Raw genomic sequence first — 21,415 nt, 5'->3', positions numbered from 1 at the left:
GTATTTCAGAATGCTGACTCAGAGGCAAAAACATCAGGTAGTTTCCATTTAAAGGAGACCCTGGAGTGCATGATAATACCTGACACCTTAACCTAATTGCAGCCCCACAGATACACTGGGTCTCTAAAGGATCTTCCTGGATTCACTGCTCCCATGACTTTATTCATGGTCTGTATCCTGGTTTTGCTGGTCACTTCTGCTCCCCAGCCTTCTTCAAGTGCTTGGGGGTGGCTGTGTGGGCTTGAACAAACAACCAATTCTGCAAAAGGCACCTTTTGTACTGATGCAGTGTTCAGATACAGGGCAGATGGGCTGAGGTGTGCTGGGCTGTGGTGGATGTGTTCTCTCAGTACAGCCAGAAATGTTACAAGAGGCTTCGAGTGCCAGGAAATTTCAGGGGTCTCCTAGCTGGAAAGCAAGATTCCTCTCTCATCTGAAATGTGCTTTAAAGAAGTAGGTGTGAGGCTAAGAAAAGGGGAGTGGGGAGAAACCCCACTGAATTTCAAAATTCTTCAATCTTATTGATGGAAGACAGTGTTTAGGCCTTTTTCTTTACAGACAGCTTTCAAAATCTTTCGAATTTGGATTCTTTTTTTCTCCAAACCTCACTGTTTTTTGCACTACTTTTTAGTGTTTCAGCTGTGACTCATAATGTACTGAATATTTCCAAAATTGATACTTGACTGTAACACTCTTAATTCAAATCTGGTGGATCAAAGGGGGAGAGAAAAAGAGAGAAGAAAAAAGTCTTTCACATATGTTTTTAATTTGTTCCCAGATGATTGGATTCCTAAGATCATACACTACAGAGGAAAAAAAGCTACCAAACAGCTGAGTCCACCTTTAACAAAAGCTGGGACTTAGACCCGAGTTAAACATTAGCCTGACTTGGACACAAAGACCTGCTTTTGGTGATAATGCCCAAGTCACCATGTTCACTGGATTTTTGTAGCTAGAGTAATGAAGTTGCCTCCAGTGATTTTCATACTGTGTGGAATCACTGAAAAGTTTTAAAAGCCTGTGCTGGTGTGTAGAATAAGGCAATATCTCTTGGGTTGTAGTGGGTTGAATATTTCTTATCACAAGATTTTTATATTTTAATTAGACTGGTAATTTTCACATGAATATTCAAATGTGACTTTGTACCCATTTGCTGAAAATACCTGAGGAGCACTCATAATGGATGTGCAGAGATAGGAAAATGGAAAGTTTCTCAGCAGTGTTTTCTTTTATTATTGTTTTTCCAATTATTTGCCTTGAACATTTGAAAACAGTGTGCTTTGAAACGTATTTCATGTGTCTAGAAATAGCAGCCATTGTGCAATTATATTTTTTTTCACTTGTTTGTATGGAAAAGGAAAAGAAACATTAGAAATCTATTTGTGTAGTACATTACAAAGACTTGCAACAAACAGGTTTCGAAAACATCCTGGAAAGTTTCAATGATTTGCTTAATACATGCCATAAAAATCAGTGGTGACCGTGAGGAGCTACGACAATAAGCCTGGGTAATACTGCATCCCTAAGAATGCTTCAGAGCTTGTAAATATACAGCCCAGTCAGTTAAAAAATAATAATTTGCATGTTATGCATATTGCAAGATATTGTTGTTCAGTAACATTTTTAAGAGAAGCACAGGTTTATTATATCTGTGTTTTCCTGTGAAATGCTTTCCTCATCAACTAGTGGAATGAAATAATATTCCACACCCTTAAATGCCCCAGAAACAAATATTACCTCCATACTGGTATGCATTTAATAATAAGCATAAAAACTTTGCTTGTAGTTCTGATACCAAACACAGGCTGACTTCAGCACCCAAAGTGGGGTTTACAAGAATAATTTGCTGTCAGAGGGAGTTTCTTTATGTGTTATCATAGGGAGTGAATCAGACAGCAGGTATTTGGGGTTTTTCAAGCTGTCTCCTTTACCAGGAGGATTTAAGGGAGTCGAGGGATTTCTTTGGTGCAGTTCTGTTTATTTCCAGGGTATGAATGTAAGATCTGGTGTTCCTGGGTGCAACAGGAATTAGGGCAGTAGGAAGCAGGTACAGGATAGCAGTTTTGCAGTGCCAGCCACGCATTCTGATGCTGTTAATTTGACTTAAAAATCAATCCTAACTAGCTCTCAAGGTCTTGCTGTTGCTGTTATTTCAGGCTCTGCCAGGAGAGGTCTGCTCCTGTTTTTACTCTAGGGCTGATCCAAGGATTTGTCTGACTGCATGATCATCTGCATCATGGAAATGATCCAGGAGGGAACTGATGCATCAAAGTATAACTTTAAATTTTCTGAAAGTCCTTCAGTGATAAATTAGGACATTCATCACAGCCCTCCCATTAAAGGAAATGTGGTTATTGTGTTTGATAAGTTCCTTGTCAGCTGAATTGCAGGGATGGCGTGGGGGGGGTGGACCCTTGCACTTGCAAAGTAAATAGTTTGCAACCTGTTTCCTCATATGTCTTCACTCCTAGATAAGAAAGCTAAAACCATGTGGCAGAAAAGTAGGTTAAGTCAATCCTAGTTCCTTGAAGTCGTTGAATCTTTTAAAGTGTTTTCCTGTTATGGAAAACGTTTTCTTGTAAAAGGAGCTAAGGAACACAATGTCTGGTTTGTGCAGCGTGGGTTTTTTGCCCCTTTTATTGGTCAGCTGGGGAAATCACTCATGTACTCAGCCTTTATTTCATTGAGATGTTTTTCATCTCTGTGGGGCTTTTTTGTCACGGAGGTGTTCCAGTGTGTTTTTCTGTTCAAGTCCATGACTCTGTTGGCGTAGGAAGTGCACATCCTGCTTCTGTGAAGGGGAAAGTAAAGGATAAATGGTGGAAAAGAGGGGCATATCTGTCAGATATTAAGTGATTTGTTCATGGCTGCTACCAGTTGTGTTTTACAGGTTTTAAAAAAAATACAAATGAAGACTTTGTAACAAAAGTAGCTCTAGTCAAAACCTCTGTTCTTCTTTTTATCACATTAACATTGAAGCAGCAAGTGCAAGAGGAGTGTGAAATTACAATCCGTGTATTATATCCAGGTTCCTCTGTCTTGTGGCAAATACTTGCCCCCTAGACTTGGCAGTTGGCTTTTGATTGCCATGAAGGAGGACATCCTCACCACACTGGAAATGCAAGGCTTGAGATGCTTCTGAAACGAGTAGCTGTGGGTCAGTAATTTAGAGAATCTGCGCTGACCAGCCCTGGGGCCCCCAGGGTAAGAAGGATGTGGATCTACTGGAGCAAGTGCAGAGGAGGTCCATGAAGATGATCAGAGGGCTGCAGCACCTCTCCTAAAGCTGGAGTTGTTCAACCTGGAGAGCCACCCCTCTCCTTGGGCTCTTGTCTTTCCATCTATCAGTAGCTGTGAAGGAAAGCAGTATTTCCTGGGCAGTGCACAGGGAGGGCTTTCCCTGGGCTTCTGGACACTGGATGCTCTTGTTCCCTCTGGGAGAGTGACTCACACACTGGTGTTGAGACATTTGTCATCCCCAGAGGGGCTTTTTGGGTCTGTGGAGGGTTGGGATGGCTCATGCTCTAGAAAGCATGTTGAATCTACACCTGCTTACTGATAGACTGGACTGGGGTGAATGTGTTTCCAATATTCTAGACACTCTTGAGGGTAGGGGTGAACATTAATATTTAGATATTTAAAAGGGTAAAACCCTGATATTTATTGTTTTTACCCTATTTCTTTGGAACATAATAGGTGATTTTAAAGAAATCTTAATTTTGAATATTATCCTATGTAAAGAATACTGTTATTTAATTCATAAGCAGAATTTCCAATGAAGCAATTTAGCTTCTTTTTGATTACCTAGCATGAAAAATTTTTATAAGTTTTCTGGCGAACTTGAATAAGTCGTGCTGGCATATGATGAGCAGTACTTAGTGCAAATTAAAGAGAGATTTTTGGCTGCTTGTTGTGCTTAGTTTTCAGGTAATACATTGTGAAATAAATCTCAACAGCTGGAAGTTTTCATAACAGATTAAAAGCAATTTAATAGGCCTATTTAACCTGTGAGATGGAATTTGTTAGAATTGTTGGATATTTAGGACCTTTAAAGGTTTCTTTGGTAATACAATAAAGGAGTTTCCTCACAATGAAGCTGCTGTATGGCTAATACCTACCGGAAGTGTTTTTGGGAGAAGAGCCTTTAAAATTTTCTCAGTAACAGCCATGAAGAAAAAATGTCAAAGGGAAAATACAAAAAAAAGTGCTTGGGTGGAAATTGAAATCCCTTGAATTCCACTGCTGCTGTGGAATATTCTGTGGACCTCCTGATGGTCCATTCAAGCTGTAACATGTTCAGGAGTTTGCTATCAACTGCCATGAGCTTTGATGTCAGGTTGCTGAATAGAAAAATCCATACTGCAGTAAGCTGAACACTTGATCTGCACAAGGCCGTGAATTTTAATGCTGTTGACTTGTTTCAAAGAGGGAAGAAAAAAGCAGTGATCTGAAATCAGCCTTTCGGTACCAAGATAAACAAAGAATTCTCATTTTTCAGGTTGTGTTATGAGTAACAGTTTATTTTTGTTTGTCTGTCTCCTAACAGATTTATACAGATTGGGCTAATCATTACCTAGCAAAATCTGGTCACAAGAGATTGATAAAGGATCTACAGCAAGATGTGACTGATGGAGTCCTGCTAGCTGAAATAATCCAGGTTGTAGGTGAGTGACTTTCTGTGTTTGTGCCAAGTATCCACCAGCTCGCTCAGACAATCCCTGCTTTTATCTTCTACACAAACACAGTGTGCGTGGGGGGGAATCTATCAAACTGCATGGAATTATGTAGATCATTTTCCTTCAGAGACTTTGCTAATTAATTTGAAAAAGCCTTGTCTTAAAGCATAGTGGAAAAAAACATTGGATGTTGCTGATAAAATCCCCTGACACAGCAGTATTACTCCACATGGCTGAATGTTAAAAAAACCAAAAACAACTCATGAGATTTTTTTTCTGCTAGGATGCTGTTAGCCTTCACTATTCCTAATACCTCTTGGGTACTGGTCTGAATATAGTTCACAGTGATATTGCCTCCTGTGTTGAACCTCCTGCCTCCAGCTGGATTTGGAAGATCCATGTATACAGCTGGGAAAGGAGAAGGGGTGTAATTTTTATGTGGCAGAAAAAGAAATCTTTCATAACGAGTTTTCAGATGAGGAAAATCACAATAGGACAAATGCCAAGTGCAGGCTCAGTTATTTTATCCAAAGCCTTTAGTTCTCTTAAATTAGTGCATTAGCGTTTTTAGACAATGAAAGTTCTGAACAATTTTCTCCGTGTAGAGCTGCGCATTGTCCCTCTTCCCTTGGGCCTGGATCCTTCATTAGTTCCTTCAGAGGCTCATCCATCTGGTCCTGGGGATGCCACAAAACACACGCATGGGCCGGTGGAGATTGATGGAATGGGAAAGCCCGCTAATGGGAATTAGGACAACCATTGTTAGGAGCAGGATGACAGATTTGAGATGCAAATTAAGAAGCCAGCAATGAACAACAGGACATCAGTGCCTGCATATTTGTGTGTGTTTGAGATGCTGTAAGGGAGCTAGTTCCTGCCTCGAAGATATGGATCTGCAAGCCCTGTTCTGAGATGACACTGTGAAACATCTTCCAGTGATTCTGCTGGGATATGTTAAAAAAGATTCTGTCTCTCTGTTGGAGAGCAACATTATATCTCAGTAGCATTGTAGACCTGCTGTGCAGTTACAGAGGTGTAAAAACAGGCCATGAATTAACTGGTGTGTGTTGACAGGTATTCACTATGAACAGTGCTCCGTCCTATATCCGTTTCCTTTAATAGGAAAGATTTTTGGAAGCCCAGGAGCAGTTAGGTGTTGATTCCTTTCATGCCTATCTAGCTATCCTGCCTTAACACTGTTGTAGGAAACTTAGAGCATGTGTGCAAGAATACCACCATCAAAATGTGGACGTGGCTATTTCTGCCAAATATTTAAATGTAGCTCTTTGAGTATTGACTTGTGAAAACCCTTATGAAATTCAAATTATTCCTTCTAAAATACATAACCAATTATTGCTTTGATCACTTCTGCTTTTTTTTTTTTTTGGTCATTTTATAGCTGCCTTTTGGCTAATATTTAAGATAAGGTCGGCAAGGTTTCAAAGTTGAAGTTTGAGGGGAAGAATGTCTTTTTCAAAGAACATTTTTCATGTGAAAGGAAGGTCATATTTAAACATTCTCAATTTAATCCTCCAAATTAACAGTGAAGAAAAGTAATTTGTATCTGCTGTGTATGGCTTTAGGCAGCTGCATCTCATTGTCACAAAGATGGGGAGGGCTTTCACACCCAGAAGCAGTTTTATCTGTAGCCTGAAAAATCCCAGCTTTTTTCCTAACTACACAGTAAGAAAGCTTTGATATGCAGTGCAGGAGAGGGTTTTTTTTAATGTTATGGTGTGCTATGTGTAAAAGTAGCTATTTGCAAGTCAATTAAAATGTATTCACAGCATCCTGGTTCATTTCAGTTCAAAATTTATGAGCTTGTAAAAGAATGTGTAAGTAATATATGCCTTAGTAATGCCATATAAACATAGTAGCTGTATTGAAATCCATGAATGCAGATACACTTGGAGGCTACTTAGAGGTATCTCTGTAGATGTGTTCTAAACAATGGACAGCTCATTCACAAGTTCATTAGTCTCCTTTCAAGTAATTATAATGGTGCCAATTTATAGTAATACAGCTCTCAATTTTTAAAAGTGTTATAAATTTAGTTGATGGAGATATTGCATGGTACTAAAGTGAGAGATAGTGCCCAGGACTTGGAAAATGGGATTTAATGAATTCATCTTTGTTTCTGTATGACTAAATCCGAGATGGCATTCCTGGAAGCAGTGTGTGCTCTTCACGTGTAGAGGCTGATGGAGCACTCTGGGGAGTGCACTGTGGATTTAGCTGCAGTCTCTTTCAGATTAGCATCAGTTTTTAGTTGCATTGCTGTGGGATAAAGGTGTACTGTGACATGGATGTGTAAAATGGGACCTACCAGGCAAGAGTGAAGTTGTCTTACTGCTTTGTTTCTCGTGGCTATGACTGCTACTGGAATAATGTGCCAAATGCAATCCTCCTAACTGAGGGAAGCCATGGGGTGGGATGGAGTGATGGAGTTCTGACTGGTGTCCTGAGAACATGTGGGACTGCTACAAAATATGGCTTTAATGCATGAATCAAATGGGATGTGAGCACCTGCCTTTATTACAGTGAAAAAACTATGGGAAACTGAACTTTGGTTGTAACTGGTTCTTCAGACTCAAACACAGTCATGTCAGCATCCAAGGCTGAAAGCTGAAACTGAGCAAACTCAGACTCTGAGGCAAACATTATCCACCTCAGGGATTTAATTGTTTTACGCTGACCTTGAAGCTGGAAACTGTGTTCTTCTGCAGGTTGGGGTAGCGTGTAAGCCATGGTCAAGAATCTTGAAAAGTTGTTTCATGGTTTGTGCTTTACAAAAGAAAAAAAAATTATTAGAGTTATTGATCATAAATTTCCCATTTGGATTTAAAACCTGTATTCACTCTCCAAGCAAAAACCACCTGCCAAGCTAACATCTCTATGTATGTAGTGCTTGCTTTGCCACCCAGCAGTGATTCAGCTTCCAGGGCTTACATCTTTTTTGTAGTTTAAAGGAATTCCCTGTCACCATACAAGAAGTTGTCAGAGCAGTTGGCTTCTGCCCCAGCTGTCTCTGGAGGCATGACCCAGTAGAGACCTCCAGCTGCTTTTTTTCTTTTTGTGGCTCTCAGTGTTTCACACATTCACTTGGACTGGACAGCTACAATCCAAAACCCCTTTACCGAGCTGGCAGCAAGTGCTCAGGAAATCACTGGAATAAATGCCCTTGGTTTAGTTTTTTTGCCTTATTGCCTCTTTTTTTTTGATTTTCAGCAAATGAAAAGATTGAAGACATCAATGGCTGCCCAAAAAATAGGTCTCAAATGGTAAGTAGTAAAGTGATCTGTTGTTTGTGTGTGCGTGGCTGAGTGATAGTGTGGGAGTTAAATGTCTGAGACTTTTAATAACAGTTTTTAATTAAAATTTTACAGTAGTGAGACTAAAAGTGTAGTCTTCAGAACATTAATATTACAGTTCTTGCCCCATTATACTCCACAGTAGTTGAGTCAGGCCTTATAATTTATCACGTATTTACAGTCGAGATTATTCTTACATTGCTACTTTATATTTCTGAAATACCACGTAGTTAAACAAAAACGTAGAGAAATAAGGAATTAGATATTTGAAAGTATGATTAAGAGTTCCTGTATCTTTTGACATGAAACAAAATAAATGAGCAATATGCATGAAATACAAAAAAATTCGAATAGTAAAATTCAAGATGCAACTTGTTGACAGATAAGAAGTTGGTTTGTATCTTGCTTGTATCTAGTATTCAAACCTAGGGAACCAAAAATCAGTCCAGGAAAATTAAAAGCATATAATACCTCAAGAGTATATCTGCTGTGAGTATTGCTGAAGCTAAAAGTATAGCAGAATTTTACTAAGAACACAGATAATAAGAAACTGGTTTTTAAAATGCATTCAAATGAAGAGCATTTAAAATTTATGATACTTCAAAGAAGATTACTTCCTTCTGTATCTTGAGAAAAAGTGATTCTACAACATAAATTCTAATATCTTCCTTTAGCATTGCAAATGCTTGCTTTGGAACACTTGGATATCTGTTCTCTGTGTGCAGCTATTTTAATGTTTTTTATTTTTATGACTGTTCCTCACTGCCCCTACCTCCATGACTTCAACATGAGCACAGCCACTCAATGTAGTAAAATGAAATAAAGATTTAAGGAGAGCTTGACATCTTAAGTCAAAACCCACACTCTGTTCTGCTCTTCTCCTCTGGCTTTTTGTTGCTTGTTGGAAGTTATCAATCTTGTTGGAACTGTGGAGCAAGCGCTCTGTAAAAAGAAAGCCATCAGAAAGATTTATCATTGCTACTTCTTACTGCTTTGAAGAGGGTGGTTGCTGTTCTTGCTGTAGCCACAGCAGCTGTCTGGAGTATAAATAATGAGGAAATCTTGACAATTACTGTAATTTAATGTTCCGCAAGTGTGTCGGAAGAACTGAATTTCATTCAGGACTGGAGTCTGTAACCAGTTGCAGGACGTTGCAGCTAAAAAAGTCACTTCAAGTCATTACTCTCAATGAAGAGAAAGCATTGCTCTGTTGGATTGTGGGATGCATGTAGTAGGTTGCTTATGGAAGCAGGGTCAGGTTATAAGCAGAGGCATGCCGGAGGCATGTGCTGGGTCAGGAATGCTGGAGAGGGGTGGAAGGATGCATTTGGTCTGCGTTCCCTGCGCTGATGTTACTCCACTTGCTCATTCAGGAGGGTGAGGTGAGTGAGACTGTGCCCCCCCACTCCTGAGACCTGCAGTCACAGCTGGGCATCCCCAGCAGTTTTCCTCATGTGAAAAAAATGAGAATTGTGCTTAGGGCTTGCTTTTATCGGATGCCCATGCTTACAGAGCTCTTTGTCATCTGACTATAAAAATACTGTTGTTGCTCAGAGGAGCTGTGGCTGCCCCATCCCTGGAAGTGTTTGAGGCCAGGTTGGATGGGGCTTGGAGCAACCTGGTCCAGTGGAAGGTGAAACTAGATGATCTTTAAGGATCCTTCCAATCCAAATCATTCCATGGTTCTTCTAAGGCAGAACATAGGAATCTTCATGGGGTGGTGTTCATGCAGTTACTTGCAGTGTTTAGGGACACGGCCCTTTGGCAGGTCCGGGACAAACGTGTTACAGTGCTTGTTTTAGGTACAGCAGTCTTCAGCCTTTGCACTTCAGTGCATGCTCTTAATGCAGCTTACAGGGTCCTGCAGAGTGTGGGAACTGGTGTTTGCGTCTGCTGCCTCTGGCTCTGAGAGGCGGCAGAGGCAAGGCCATCCAGATACCTAGGTAATGTCCAGTCTTTTTTCAAATGAGTCTCTCAGTTAAGAGTGTCCTTATCTGTGGATGCTAAAAAGCTAGGAGCAGAGGAATTTTCCAGCTGCTGAAGCATTTTGTGAAGTTTTCCTTTCTCATGCAAGCTAGCTGAAAACAGTGTAGAGATTTTTGTAAACCAAGACTTTATCTTGCACCTGTGAACTTGTTTTCCAAGCTGTTATGGTACACTAGAGAAAATATTTTGAAATGGGTGTCAGAACATTCCACCAATCACTCTGAGAGGCAGATGGTCAAGTGACCAATCATATCATGTTCTCTTGCGAACCAAGTTACATAACCCAGCTTGTAATTAATAAAATGATTCCATTTTCCATTTTCTCCTTGGACTTGTGTCGTGGTTCTTGCCGTTTCTCGGTACAATGGCGACACTTACCCATATTAGAGTGCTTGAAAGGTGAGCAGCACAGATGAGGAGATTTGGGGGGATTAAAAAAAAAAATAACATAGCACCAATAAAGGGAGATTTAACTTTGGTCATTATATAGAAATACAGAGGGAAATCTAGATCTAGAATATAGAAATACAGATCTCAGAGGGAAGCCTTCTACCATCCTCTTTTCCCTTTGTAGACTTCCAATGCCTTGAGCTGTGAAGAATCAGCTCACTCCCAGCCAGGTGTATCAGCTTAGAAAGCTGGACCAGATCTGTGTCTTCCCAAGTCCATTAAAGGAAGTGGGGGGAAAAAAGTGTCTTTGCTTCCATGTGGCACAGTCCCAAGCCGGTGATGCCAAACTTGAGGGAGCTCTCTGCAGAGCCAGATCCGGCCTCTTTGCCTTGTTCCCAGTGTTGGAGAGCATCAGGCAAATTGGCCCAAACTGAGCTTTAGAGACAGCTTGGGTCTGTCAGGCTCCAAGCCAGTGCTAATAAGCCTTGTCAAGTGAAGTTTAGTACTGCAGAACCATGTGGGACCATCAGTGCTTATCAACCTCGTCCCGGTGCCAAAAATGACAAGGACCCCACTGGCTCCGTGAAAAATCACTTAGGTGAGAACCTGTCCTCCCATTATCATCCTGTCTGGGTTGTTCTGCTGAGGGGAGTATCCCTGTCTTCCTTTGCTCCAGATAAGAGTTGGCTGCCTTTTATATAATCTATTATAGGCTATTCTATAGCTTGTCCTCTGCAAAAAATCTGTTTCGGGGTTTTTTTTCCCAAACCTCTATATTTTTGTACTGTAGATATTTGTCTAAACAAAAGCCTGTAATTCTGATGATTAGTTCCAGCTGGATGCAGAAAATACTGTGGGTAATAGAGGATGTACTTGTATGGAGCACAGGCTCTGGGACGAAGAACATTTGGAGATCACTGCGGCATTTGGGTTTTTAAAATAAAACCCCAGAAAATGTTGGCATGGTTCTTGATAACTGGGTGACGGACAATAAATCAAGGCCAGTTTCCTCTCCTGCACACTTCTGAAAAGAAGAGTTAGGGGAATAAACCTGAGTAGGGCTATTTCTGCTAATATTGTTTGTTTATAAAAAAACAGAGATATTTTTCTTTTTTTTCCTTCCTTGCTTCAAGGGCACGATTTTAGAGTTTAACATGTGGCATCTTGCAGAATATGGGAGGTTAGTACCTGCCGTCCTGGGTACTACAGATTATTCTTCTTGATGTGGGTGCCTTTGCAAGTGCTGAATGTATGAACTTCTTCTAAAAAGGTTCATAGCACTTACATTTGTAAAATGATAAAAAACCCCAAAGTGTGTGAATTGTCTATGCTACATGATACATGTACAAGTATAGCAAAGCTGAAACGTGCTGAAAGGAAGAGAATTGGGGAATCCGTGGGTGGATATACCAGACTTTCATCTTCCCATGTCTGGGGAAGTTGTGGGACACCCAAGACAAGAATTTGGAGCAACAGAAAGGCACGTAGGCTTAACAAACACCACAGCACCTCCTATGAATAAGCGAGGAAATTACTGTGGTTTGCCTGTGGGTTGGTGCTCAGGCTTTATTATTTTTCAGGATCACTTTGTGTCTATAAGTATCTGTTCTCAAATAGCAAAAGTGAGGTATTTCTTTTTCTCATGTGTTGACAGGAAGTTTTTAAGAGTTGTCTCTTTCTGATGCAGATACCGAGCTGTAGTGGTAAACTAATATCACTCACTCTTCCTACTGCTGTTTGTCTTGCAAATAAGGGATCTTCTACTGCAGTGTGGGTCACAGCCAGCATTTCTTCCCAAGAACTCTATGGAAGTTGAGATGAAGGCTGTGTTTTCAGTACAGTAACTTAATTTTCAAGGAAACCTTACTTCCAGTAATGGGAGTTTGACTGTTATTTTAATATTTGACTGATTTCTTGTGTTCTGACAATGAGCTGTTTTGTAATGTACGTGACACCTACAAGGAACAGTTTGTATGGAAATTCTCCAGTCCCTGGTGGGGACTTTGGTTTTGAATTGAGCAGTGCTGAGAATATTAACTCAGCTGTTGGAAAAAGGTACCCACTTTCCCTCCTCAGTGTGATCCTTCCCAGCTCCATGAATTTTTAAATTTTTCTTTGATTATCGAAAGAGCATAGATGTTGAAATCTCCATTACTAGTTAGTGTGTAGGGCACGTTGTCCATATTTCTGTGTTCTTTTTCTCAAGAACACTTCAATGAATTGATGTAATGAATGTGAGTGCTGCCGTGATGTGGCCCATACTTAGAGGAGATAGCTGGGCTCGCACATTCATGAAGGACTGATAGGAGCTGAAACCATCTGCATCACCCGAGCAGCTATCTACGTGTGTGTAATACCCACTAAGGGAGGGAGCTGCTGTGTTAAAAAAAAATATAAATTCTTAGTTGCTTGTTTTCTCACGGAAAATAATTCTGTCTCTGGTCTTTGAGAGCAGGTACCCACTCTAAACGTTTTGAGCAGTTTTATACAGCCAGTGTTGTCCAAACGTTGCCATAGCAAGGTGCAATAAATCTGCCAGGCTGTTGCTCCAGCCCCCCAAAGCCAAAGAGGGCTCTGCTGCCGGGGGCATGTGCTGCTAATTCAGGGGAGCAGCTCTGCTGAAGATCAAAAGCATCACAAGCACGTTTTTTCTCTGTGAATTCCTAGCGTAGGATTTTTGGAAACATATCCCAGGGGTTAAATATAGCCATGTATTCTCAAGTAATCCAACTCCAAGGCTGAGCAAATGTAGTAAAGGCAACTTTCCCATCTTCTAAGACTTCCTCCACTTTGCCTGGGGAGCTTGTAACTTACCAGGAGCATATGTTTAGAAATTTAATCTGGTTTGATGTTACCATGGTAACAGATGGGCATCTTCTGGCCCTAACCTGTGGTGCAGTTCCTCACAGCTGCAGGTCAGCTGAGGGGGAATACATCCCCCAGTGCTGTGCCAGCCTGGCCAGTGACAGACACCGGCTTGGCTGCTGCAACTGCCCGTGCAGGGACGTGGCCAAATAGCAAGTTCCGGAATGCTGAAAGCATTTTCTTTCAGCTCTCAGGGTTTCTGTTGGTCGTGTATGAGCCCATGTTGTGATGTAGACAAGAATGATTTACTACAGAGATGATCTGCCAGGTTGCTTGTACTTATCTGTCCTTCAGCCTCAGTTTATATGACTCTTGCTCCAAGATAAGATTGATTTTACTGTCTCTCTTTTTTTCCAGATGCCCAGACTGTTGTTACACTGCCATGCTTACCATTTGTGCATGGTAAAATGATAGGCATGGTTGGATCAGAGGTTTCTGTGCTGCAGAGCTTGCAGTCTAAATAAAACCACATCATCATCCTGTGTAGAAAATAACAGGATAAATAGAGCTGGACCGGATCAGGAAAGGCCAATATGTACATCTCCCTGCCATGAGGCATGGCAGTGTCACTAAACAGAGATTTGTTTCATTTCTGGAGGGGAAGGCTTCCAGAACTCTTTCAGCATGCAGGGATGTGTGATAAGGCAGTGTGTGCCTCCTGTTCTGTCCCTTGGATGGGTGTATAGGGTGCCTTTGGAGACATTGCTGCTGGCACTCTCATTTCATTCCCATAATGGCTCACCTTCGTAGTCCCCAGTGGGCTACTCTCAATTCTTCACCCGTTACAGTGATGCAAGAATTTGTACATCATCTGTCTCTGAAACACTGTGAGGTTCAATAAAGAGCAACAAAGTAATTTTTATGGAAAAAAGGAAATATATAAGCTTCACTGTAAAGACAGAATTAGATTCTCTGATCATTTATTTTGCAGTTAAATGGATTTATTGCATTTTGAATACCTATGGTTCTACCCCCCCATATGGACTAAATACGTGAAACAGCAAAGGGATTGAGGGGCCAGGGTCATTCCACATGTGTATATGGAGATGTCTGCAGCTTTATACATTTACACCTACCCCAAAGTCTAGAAGCACCATTAACATAATTTTCTGCCATGACCATTACTGATGTAAAATTATTACATAGATATATCTTCTATGCAATAATTTGCAAACACATAGTTTCTTGCTGTGCTTGGCATAAAAGGGGAAAACTGGGAAATCATGGACGAGAACCTTTTCTAACTAAGAAGAAAAGGTTAGGTTGATTTCATTTGACGATGGGGGAAGTAAAAATTCATTTATTATTCTCCTTCAGCTTTGTGCTGTAAGAATTAAGGCTATTTTTATGGAAATTACTTCTCATGCCTGGGTGTTTCTTTCTTTTTACAGGAGATGTAGTGATAAGCTCTTCACTGTGGAATATCTGTGTAAACAGATCATAGCTGTTACAAAGAATTAAATAGTCCAGAGAAATAAACTTTTTGTCTCTGTGTCTTGTCACAGATCTTTCATTTCCAGCCATTGCTTATACACTGTAACGGTGTGATAATGGTTATTTTAATTAGCTATGATTAAAGGTAGTGCATATCTAGAGCATTTTATTCTTTTAGTTTTTATGCAGAGCTATTTTTACATGTACCAGCAGTATCGTTGCACTTGTTCTGAGCAGTTATGCAGGGGAATTTCAGTAGGAGATGTTATCCAGGATCCAGGTGCAAGGAAGGAGGGGGCACATATGTGTTGGTGCCACTGGAGTAAATCCCTTGGGAACAGGTGAAGCTGTGAGCCTTCAGGCACAAGCATGCCTGTCAGCCTGGCGGGGAGGGAACGCTGCGCCTGGGAACGGGCTGTGGCCGCAGCTCCCTTCCCAGGGACCTTTTTTAGAAATGAGCAACTGTCAGTGACTGCATTGCAGGAGGTTCTTTCTAAACAAGTTTCGCTAAATCCTGGATTCCTGCTGCAAATTCAAGCTAATGATACACAGAGCCTTCAACATCTGAGCTGGTGTTTGGGGACAGGGAGCAGCCAGCGCTTGGTGCACTGAGTGGTGTTAGTGTCAATCCTTCCTTTTAAGCACTTGTGCACTTTGAAAAATACTGGTTTATATAGATTTCAAGGATGTTTTAGGAAGGAGTCCACCTTTGTTAGATATTGGTGTTATTTTAGATTTGATCATAGAATGGTTAAATTATTCAGGTTGGAAGGGATCGTAAAGACCACCTAGTTCCGAGCTCCCTGCCACGGACAGGGACACCTTCCACTATCCCAGGTTGTTCCAAGCCCCATCCAGCCTGGCCTTGGACACTTCCAGGGATCCAGAGGCAGCCACAGCTTCGCTGGGCAACCTCTGCCAGGGCCTCACCACCCTCACAGGGAAGAATTTGTTCCTAATGTCTGATCTAAACCTGCTCTCTCTCAGTTTAAAGCCATTCCCCCTTTTCCCGATTGCACAGCACGTAACTTTCAGCCTGGGAGCCCCAGATAGAAAAGGGTCTTCCACGAGGAGCCAGGGAAGGTGGAAATAATGCATCTGTGAGAGTCACTGCTGTCCTCATTGTGGGTTTACTGAGCACAGCCATGGCTTCTCCCCACCTTTTCCTCTTTTCAGTTACACATAAACAGATGCAGTGCCAAGAAATACAGTTACTGTGGTATGTGCTAAAATCTTGTCAAGAGCATTTAGTCTGTATCCTAAATTAATGATTCTCCAGAGGCAGGATTCTTTGTTGATACTTGTTTTGCAAAGTTAAGCTTGTTGTTGCTTAATCATAATTTAGAACATCTCAAGATTTCAAATTATTCACAAATTATCCACTTTAACTTTTCAAAGGTCTGATCCTGAAGAGCTAATCCAAAAATAATATTTCCAGGGATATTTTTCAAAGAAATTGCTCTTTACTTTTGTTTTTCCCCATGGGAAAGTTTCTGTTTTAAATAAATAAACCTGAAAAAAAAACAACCTGAAAGAAACCTGAAAAGCTGAATAAAGCAGGAACATTTCTACAACCCTCCATGTACCCCTCCCTGAGCAGATCAGCTTTGGCAAACCTTGGGAGTTGCCCTGGACAGCCTGAATCCATTCACAATACAAGTGTGCCCCTTGGATGCTCTTTGTTGTCATTAGAAATTTTGAGCAGTGTGAATCACAGTTTTCTCTGTGGGGCTTTGCTGCCCTCATTTCTATTCACACTGTTGGGAGTGAATGTTGAATATTTGTCCCATTATTTCTGCAGGAAGAGCTGGAAACACAGGATAGCAAAGGTTTTACTGGGGTCAGAGAGAAGAGGATGCACGAGATGAGGCTTAGGCTGGTTCTCCAGCCTTAGACTAGTGACCAAACTTTCCTCGTCTTTAAAAAAGCCAAAGTAAGGCAATTTTAAGAGAAGAGTCAACTCTTCATGTACATTTGAACAGATTGTTGTTTCTGTGGGTAGATCTGTCACAACCTGGCTTCAGAATATGGATTAGCTTAATCTGCCCTTATGTTACATCTTTTATTCTATTTTGAAGGTGCCCACCAAGTTCTGTCAAAAGCCTGAAACTTAATTTTGGGAGACATTTTTATCCAAGCAGTCAGGAGCAGCAGATGAACACTGGGGGAGTGACACATTATTTTCTTTTTAAAAAGATACATTTTGATTGGGATAACTACTAATGAAGATTTATTTTAAACAGAGCCATAAGATTTAGTATTTATATCCTTCTGGGACAAATGGAATTTGCAGTTCTGCTTTGGTATTTTTTATATATAAGTATGTTTAGGAAATAGAGCAAATGAGGTATTATTGGAATGGAGAGCCCTTCCTCCCCCAAAACTCCAGGGTTCTAAGGATTCCCAATGTAATGACTTAAGATTTTAAGGCTCTTTCTAAACTTTAGGATATAAAAATATGAGGGTAAAAGACTATTCAAAAATACAGTCAAGGAATAGATTTTGTCCTAAGAAACAGCTTGTGTTAGGCTATTTCCTTGCTTCTGCACTGTATGTGAAGTCTGCTGAAATATTGCATAAAGGTTTGTGAAGCTTTAAAAACTTTCATATGAATTCAGTCTTTTTTCTTCTGAAAATTAATGTCCTACACATAACATTGAGCCACAAGTTCAATGGAGAGCACTGGTTTCAGTATAAGAAGTGGGTTTTCTGGGTAAGCTCATAAAAACTCCCCATTTATCGCTGTAAAAGTTGGGAGCAGAGGTCTTGCATCACAGTGTGAGAAACTTCCCTGGTTTGTAAGTGACGAACCCTACAACAAGTTTAATTCTGGTTTTTGTTTGAGAAAAACATCCGTGTCTGTGACAAGGGCAGCACTGGTTATCCTTTGCCTTGTGTGTTTGACTTGGACAGACAGCTTTGGCTGGAGGCAGTTTCCATATTCAGGTTTTTGTCTGACATAGTCAATGTTCAACACACGTCAGTGCCCACCTGTGGGTCTCCATTTATGGGCTACAGGATGGGGATATTTTGGGTTTGGGGTTTTTTTTATTTGTTTCTGGCATATCCTGTTCTGCTCTTACAGGCCAGGGCATGTTTTCTCTCTAGCTCTGGCAAGAATAGGAATTGAAATTGCTGCTATATGACAAGAACAAAGACTTGTGTGATGATCTGGTCTTGGACAGTTCTCCACGTACAATACTTAGCCATGATGCCTTCTGCTCCCATCTTGTCACGTTATTCATGTTAAGAGGAAGTTTTCTGGTAGCTTTTCCCTCTCTGAATATGAGAATGGGAGTGATGACACTTGATATCTTATGTCTCAACAGAAATTTAATTCTGCGGGGCTGTTGGGGGTTTTTTTCTCATAATCTCCTAATTAAAAGAGAGGAGGAGGAAGAGCCCTGGAGGCTGGCAGCCCCTCTGGTGTGGGCTCAGCAGTCCTCAGTTGGCATTTAGGGACATCTCAGAATAAATACCTGTCATACAATGATGTGGGACTGATAGCACATGTTGATAGTTGATTACGCCTGAAATAGTTTAAATGTGGCAGTCTAAAATTGCAAAGTCATTTGATGATTTTGGCCAGGAAGTTTAATAAGGCTCAGTTTTGGATACTCCTGGTAATGTTTCCGAGTGAGATAATCACTGTGGATGGCTGTGCTTGGTTTTCCTTCTTTTGCACAGCTTTCCCCTGTTTTGGATAGGCAGGAAATGAGAGCATCCAGCTGCCATCTTTCCTGCTTTGCTTTTGCTGTGTTAAACAAAGCAAGTGAGAAATCAGAATTGTCAGCCAAAAAACAATTGTAGCTCATAGTGAAACAGAAAATATCCACTCCCCTTTGGCAAATCCAGTCCTTTCACATCTGCTTAAATGTTTAAGCAATATGTGGACTTGGCAAAAGAAGGGCCTACAGAGTCTGGGTGATGATTTGCTGCTGAATGCTGTAATTACAAGGAGGCAACTGTACTTTGTGTTGGAAGTCACCAGGATGTAGAGTCATTGGGGTTTTGCTGAGAATCATAGAATGGTTTGGGTTGGAAGGGACTTTATGGACCATCTCATTCCAATTCCCTGCCATGGACAGGGACACCTTCCACTATACCAGGTTGCTCCAAGCGCCATCCAACCTGGCCTTGAACATTTCCAGGGATCCAGGGGCAGCCACAGCTCTCTGTGCCAGGGCCTCACCACTCTCACAGGGAAAATTTTTTTCCTACCATCTAGCTGAGATCTATCCAGAAACTTCACCTCTATCCTACACACATCTAAATGGTCTACCTACCACACTGCTGCTTCAGAAGAGCTTGTTATCTCCAGCCCTGCCTGCACTGGGGGCATCTTTCTCCATAAAACAAGATTTTCATATCATTAATAGTTGATACAGCAGGGGCCAGAGGCAGAATCCTTCCTTGGAGCTTTTGTGAGTGAAATTCATGACACGTTGCATTGTTGGGAACTCACCTCGTCAAACAAGCAGCGTGGTTTCTGAGGCGTTAGACTGATTCAGCCAAGAACAGGGTTCTTGACTCAGGCCAGCAGTTGTTGTGTGGGAAGGACCTTGAATTCTTACCAACACTAAATTTTAATCGCTTTAGCTATAATCCTTCATTCAGTGTTTCACTTTCTTCTTGGATTTTCTCTAATCTCTTTCTGTTTTCTTTTTCAAGCTCAGTTTTTCCTTCAAAATCAACTAATTCCTCACATTCCTGCCACGCTGCCATGTAACATTGTTAATATCACAGATACTGTGTAAATCTTATCAGTTATTGATGCCTTTATATCTTTCAGTTTCATTCTTTTAGTGAATTCCTCATATGTGCAGTGCTGTACATCCCCACAGGATCTTATCCTAGTTCTTTGTTTTCTGAATATAAAGGGTTTACTTTTGCACATCCCTGTTACTCCCACTTTTTTTCATCATGCCTGATGGAATTAGGGTATTTTCCATACCAGTACAGCACCCAAGAGCCCCTGTTTCTCACAGCTTTTAGCAGGGCATTACCACTGGCTTGGCAAGGCAGCCCATCTGACCTTTCATGTGGCAGTGAGGTTCCGGGTTGCTCAGCCTGTGGTCCAGATACAGACCTGTGAGGGAGGGTCATCCATCAGTCTGGGGACGGGAGTGCTGTAACTTAATTCAGTGGCTACAATGCTCAGAAAAACTGGGGGGTTATCCCATAGGAGAAATGGAATGATTTTAAAGGCGGGACTCCTTGAATCTGAATAGGATGAGATTAGGACATCAGTAAAGACTGCTATATAGCACCAAGAAAGAGGACATGGATGAGGAACTCACTACCCAGATGTAAATCTTAATGCTGTGCTCACTCTGTCCTAAAAGAGAGTTTATGCAAAGATGAGGGGCCTGGGAAGAGAAGCAAGCAGAGCAGGACTGAGAGAGCTGCAGATTTGGAGTGGGGATGAGATATTGCTTATCGTAGTCACTAACCTGCTTATTGGGAGAGGAGACATCTGCTCACAGCTGGGGAAGTCTGGAAATGTTCTTGGAATGATGCAGCTTGTTAAGTGCAGGTAGTAGGAATGGATTGATCCTTTTATGTGGTGTTTATTCTTGAAAAGGTGAACTTTGGTTTTCTAGCCAAGTCCCAAATCACCTCAATAAAAGAGCCATGTTGAAAACTTGAAAGGGTGGTTGAGTACTGAAGAAGGAAATGGATCAATTGACTGTTGGATCATACTGAACTGTGGATAAATGAACCTTTGAACTGCACCCTGCTCCAAGCTTTAAGGTCTGAGCAGTACAGGAAATGTATTTTGGTACCTCTCTGGATTTTGGAGTATATCATTTACTCAAAGTGTACTATATACTTTGTGTACTTTATATTATATCTCAAAATATAATGAGGTTGATAAAAGTGTTTCTAATTGTTGAAATCACAGTTCAGCAATGCCAATAACTTCACACCACCCCCCCCCCCCAACGATAGAAGAAAATGTTTTTATTGTTATAGTTATAGACAATAAATTAATGTACCGTGAGAGAAATCCATGTGGGAGGTTTCCTGGCAGCTTCCCTGGTCCTTTTTTATTACTTTGAGCAGGACAGGGAGCTCAGGTCTGTTGCTGGGAGCTCAGGTTCTAAAATGCTGCCTTAGCTCTCACTTGTGTATTTTTTTGAGGGCAGGCAGGAGCTTACAGGGCAGCTGGATTTTCATGTTTCCTTTTGATGTCTCCACACTTCACAGAATAAAGGTTGTTACGTGAGACCAAGTGTGGGGCTTGGTGTCTGTCTCCTTCCTTATGCATACAGTGGATGCAGTTTTTGGTTGCAATGTTTCAGGAATTATTAAATCAATGTTTGAGAGATGTTCAAGCACAAAGACTCTATTTTATCACTTGCTGATTACCATGGTTAAATAAAAAAGTTGCTCAACAGTATAATCCAAAATTTTTTTGTGTAACCACACACAAAACATGGTATTTCTTAAAATGTTGTTCCTTGCAGAGGTGTCCAAGCTTAGGCTTTTGCGTGGAAGTGCTTTGGTCCAAGGTGGGGGCTGGCATCTCTCTGCATCTTGTGGTTATGACAGCAGAGCTTCAGTGGGAGCTTGGTGGCAAATTAGGTGTGAGGCTACTGCAAGATCCCCATTGTAGTGCTGAGATAGAGTGGAAAACATTCTTGACTCATCCAGCCTCTCTGGAGTCCACTTTCTTAGGTAGGGTTTAGGTCCAGTCTGTGTATAGCAACCAGAGCTGTGTGTAGCAACTGACAGCCAGACCTGTTGTGC

At 41.2% G+C, this 21,415-nt stretch overlaps 1 protein-coding gene across 13 annotated transcripts in view; it reads left to right on the top strand.

The window, feature by feature from the left end:
• Positions 1–21,415, top strand: part of NAV2 (neuron navigator 2) — a 368,864-nt gene that overhangs the window by 218,196 nt on the left and 129,253 nt on the right. For all 13 annotated transcript variants that reach the window (XM_019293757.3, XM_010412648.4, XM_010412647.4 and 10 more), the window contains exons 2-3: positions 4,547–4,664; positions 7,905–7,957. In XM_019293757.3, the coding sequence (XP_019149302.2) occupies positions 4,547–4,664; positions 7,905–7,957 (171 nt within the window). The remainder of the gene's footprint in view (positions 1–4,546; positions 4,665–7,904; positions 7,958–21,415) is intronic.

This window comes from Corvus cornix, chromosome 5 (assembly GCF_000738735.6).
Source record: "Corvus cornix cornix isolate S_Up_H32 chromosome 5, ASM73873v5, whole genome shotgun sequence".
In the NCBI taxonomy this organism is placed as follows: Eukaryota; Metazoa; Chordata; class Aves; order Passeriformes; family Corvidae; genus Corvus; species Corvus cornix.
Note: the sequence above shows the minus strand (reverse complement) of the source record. Positions and strands in the feature narration are given on the sequence as shown.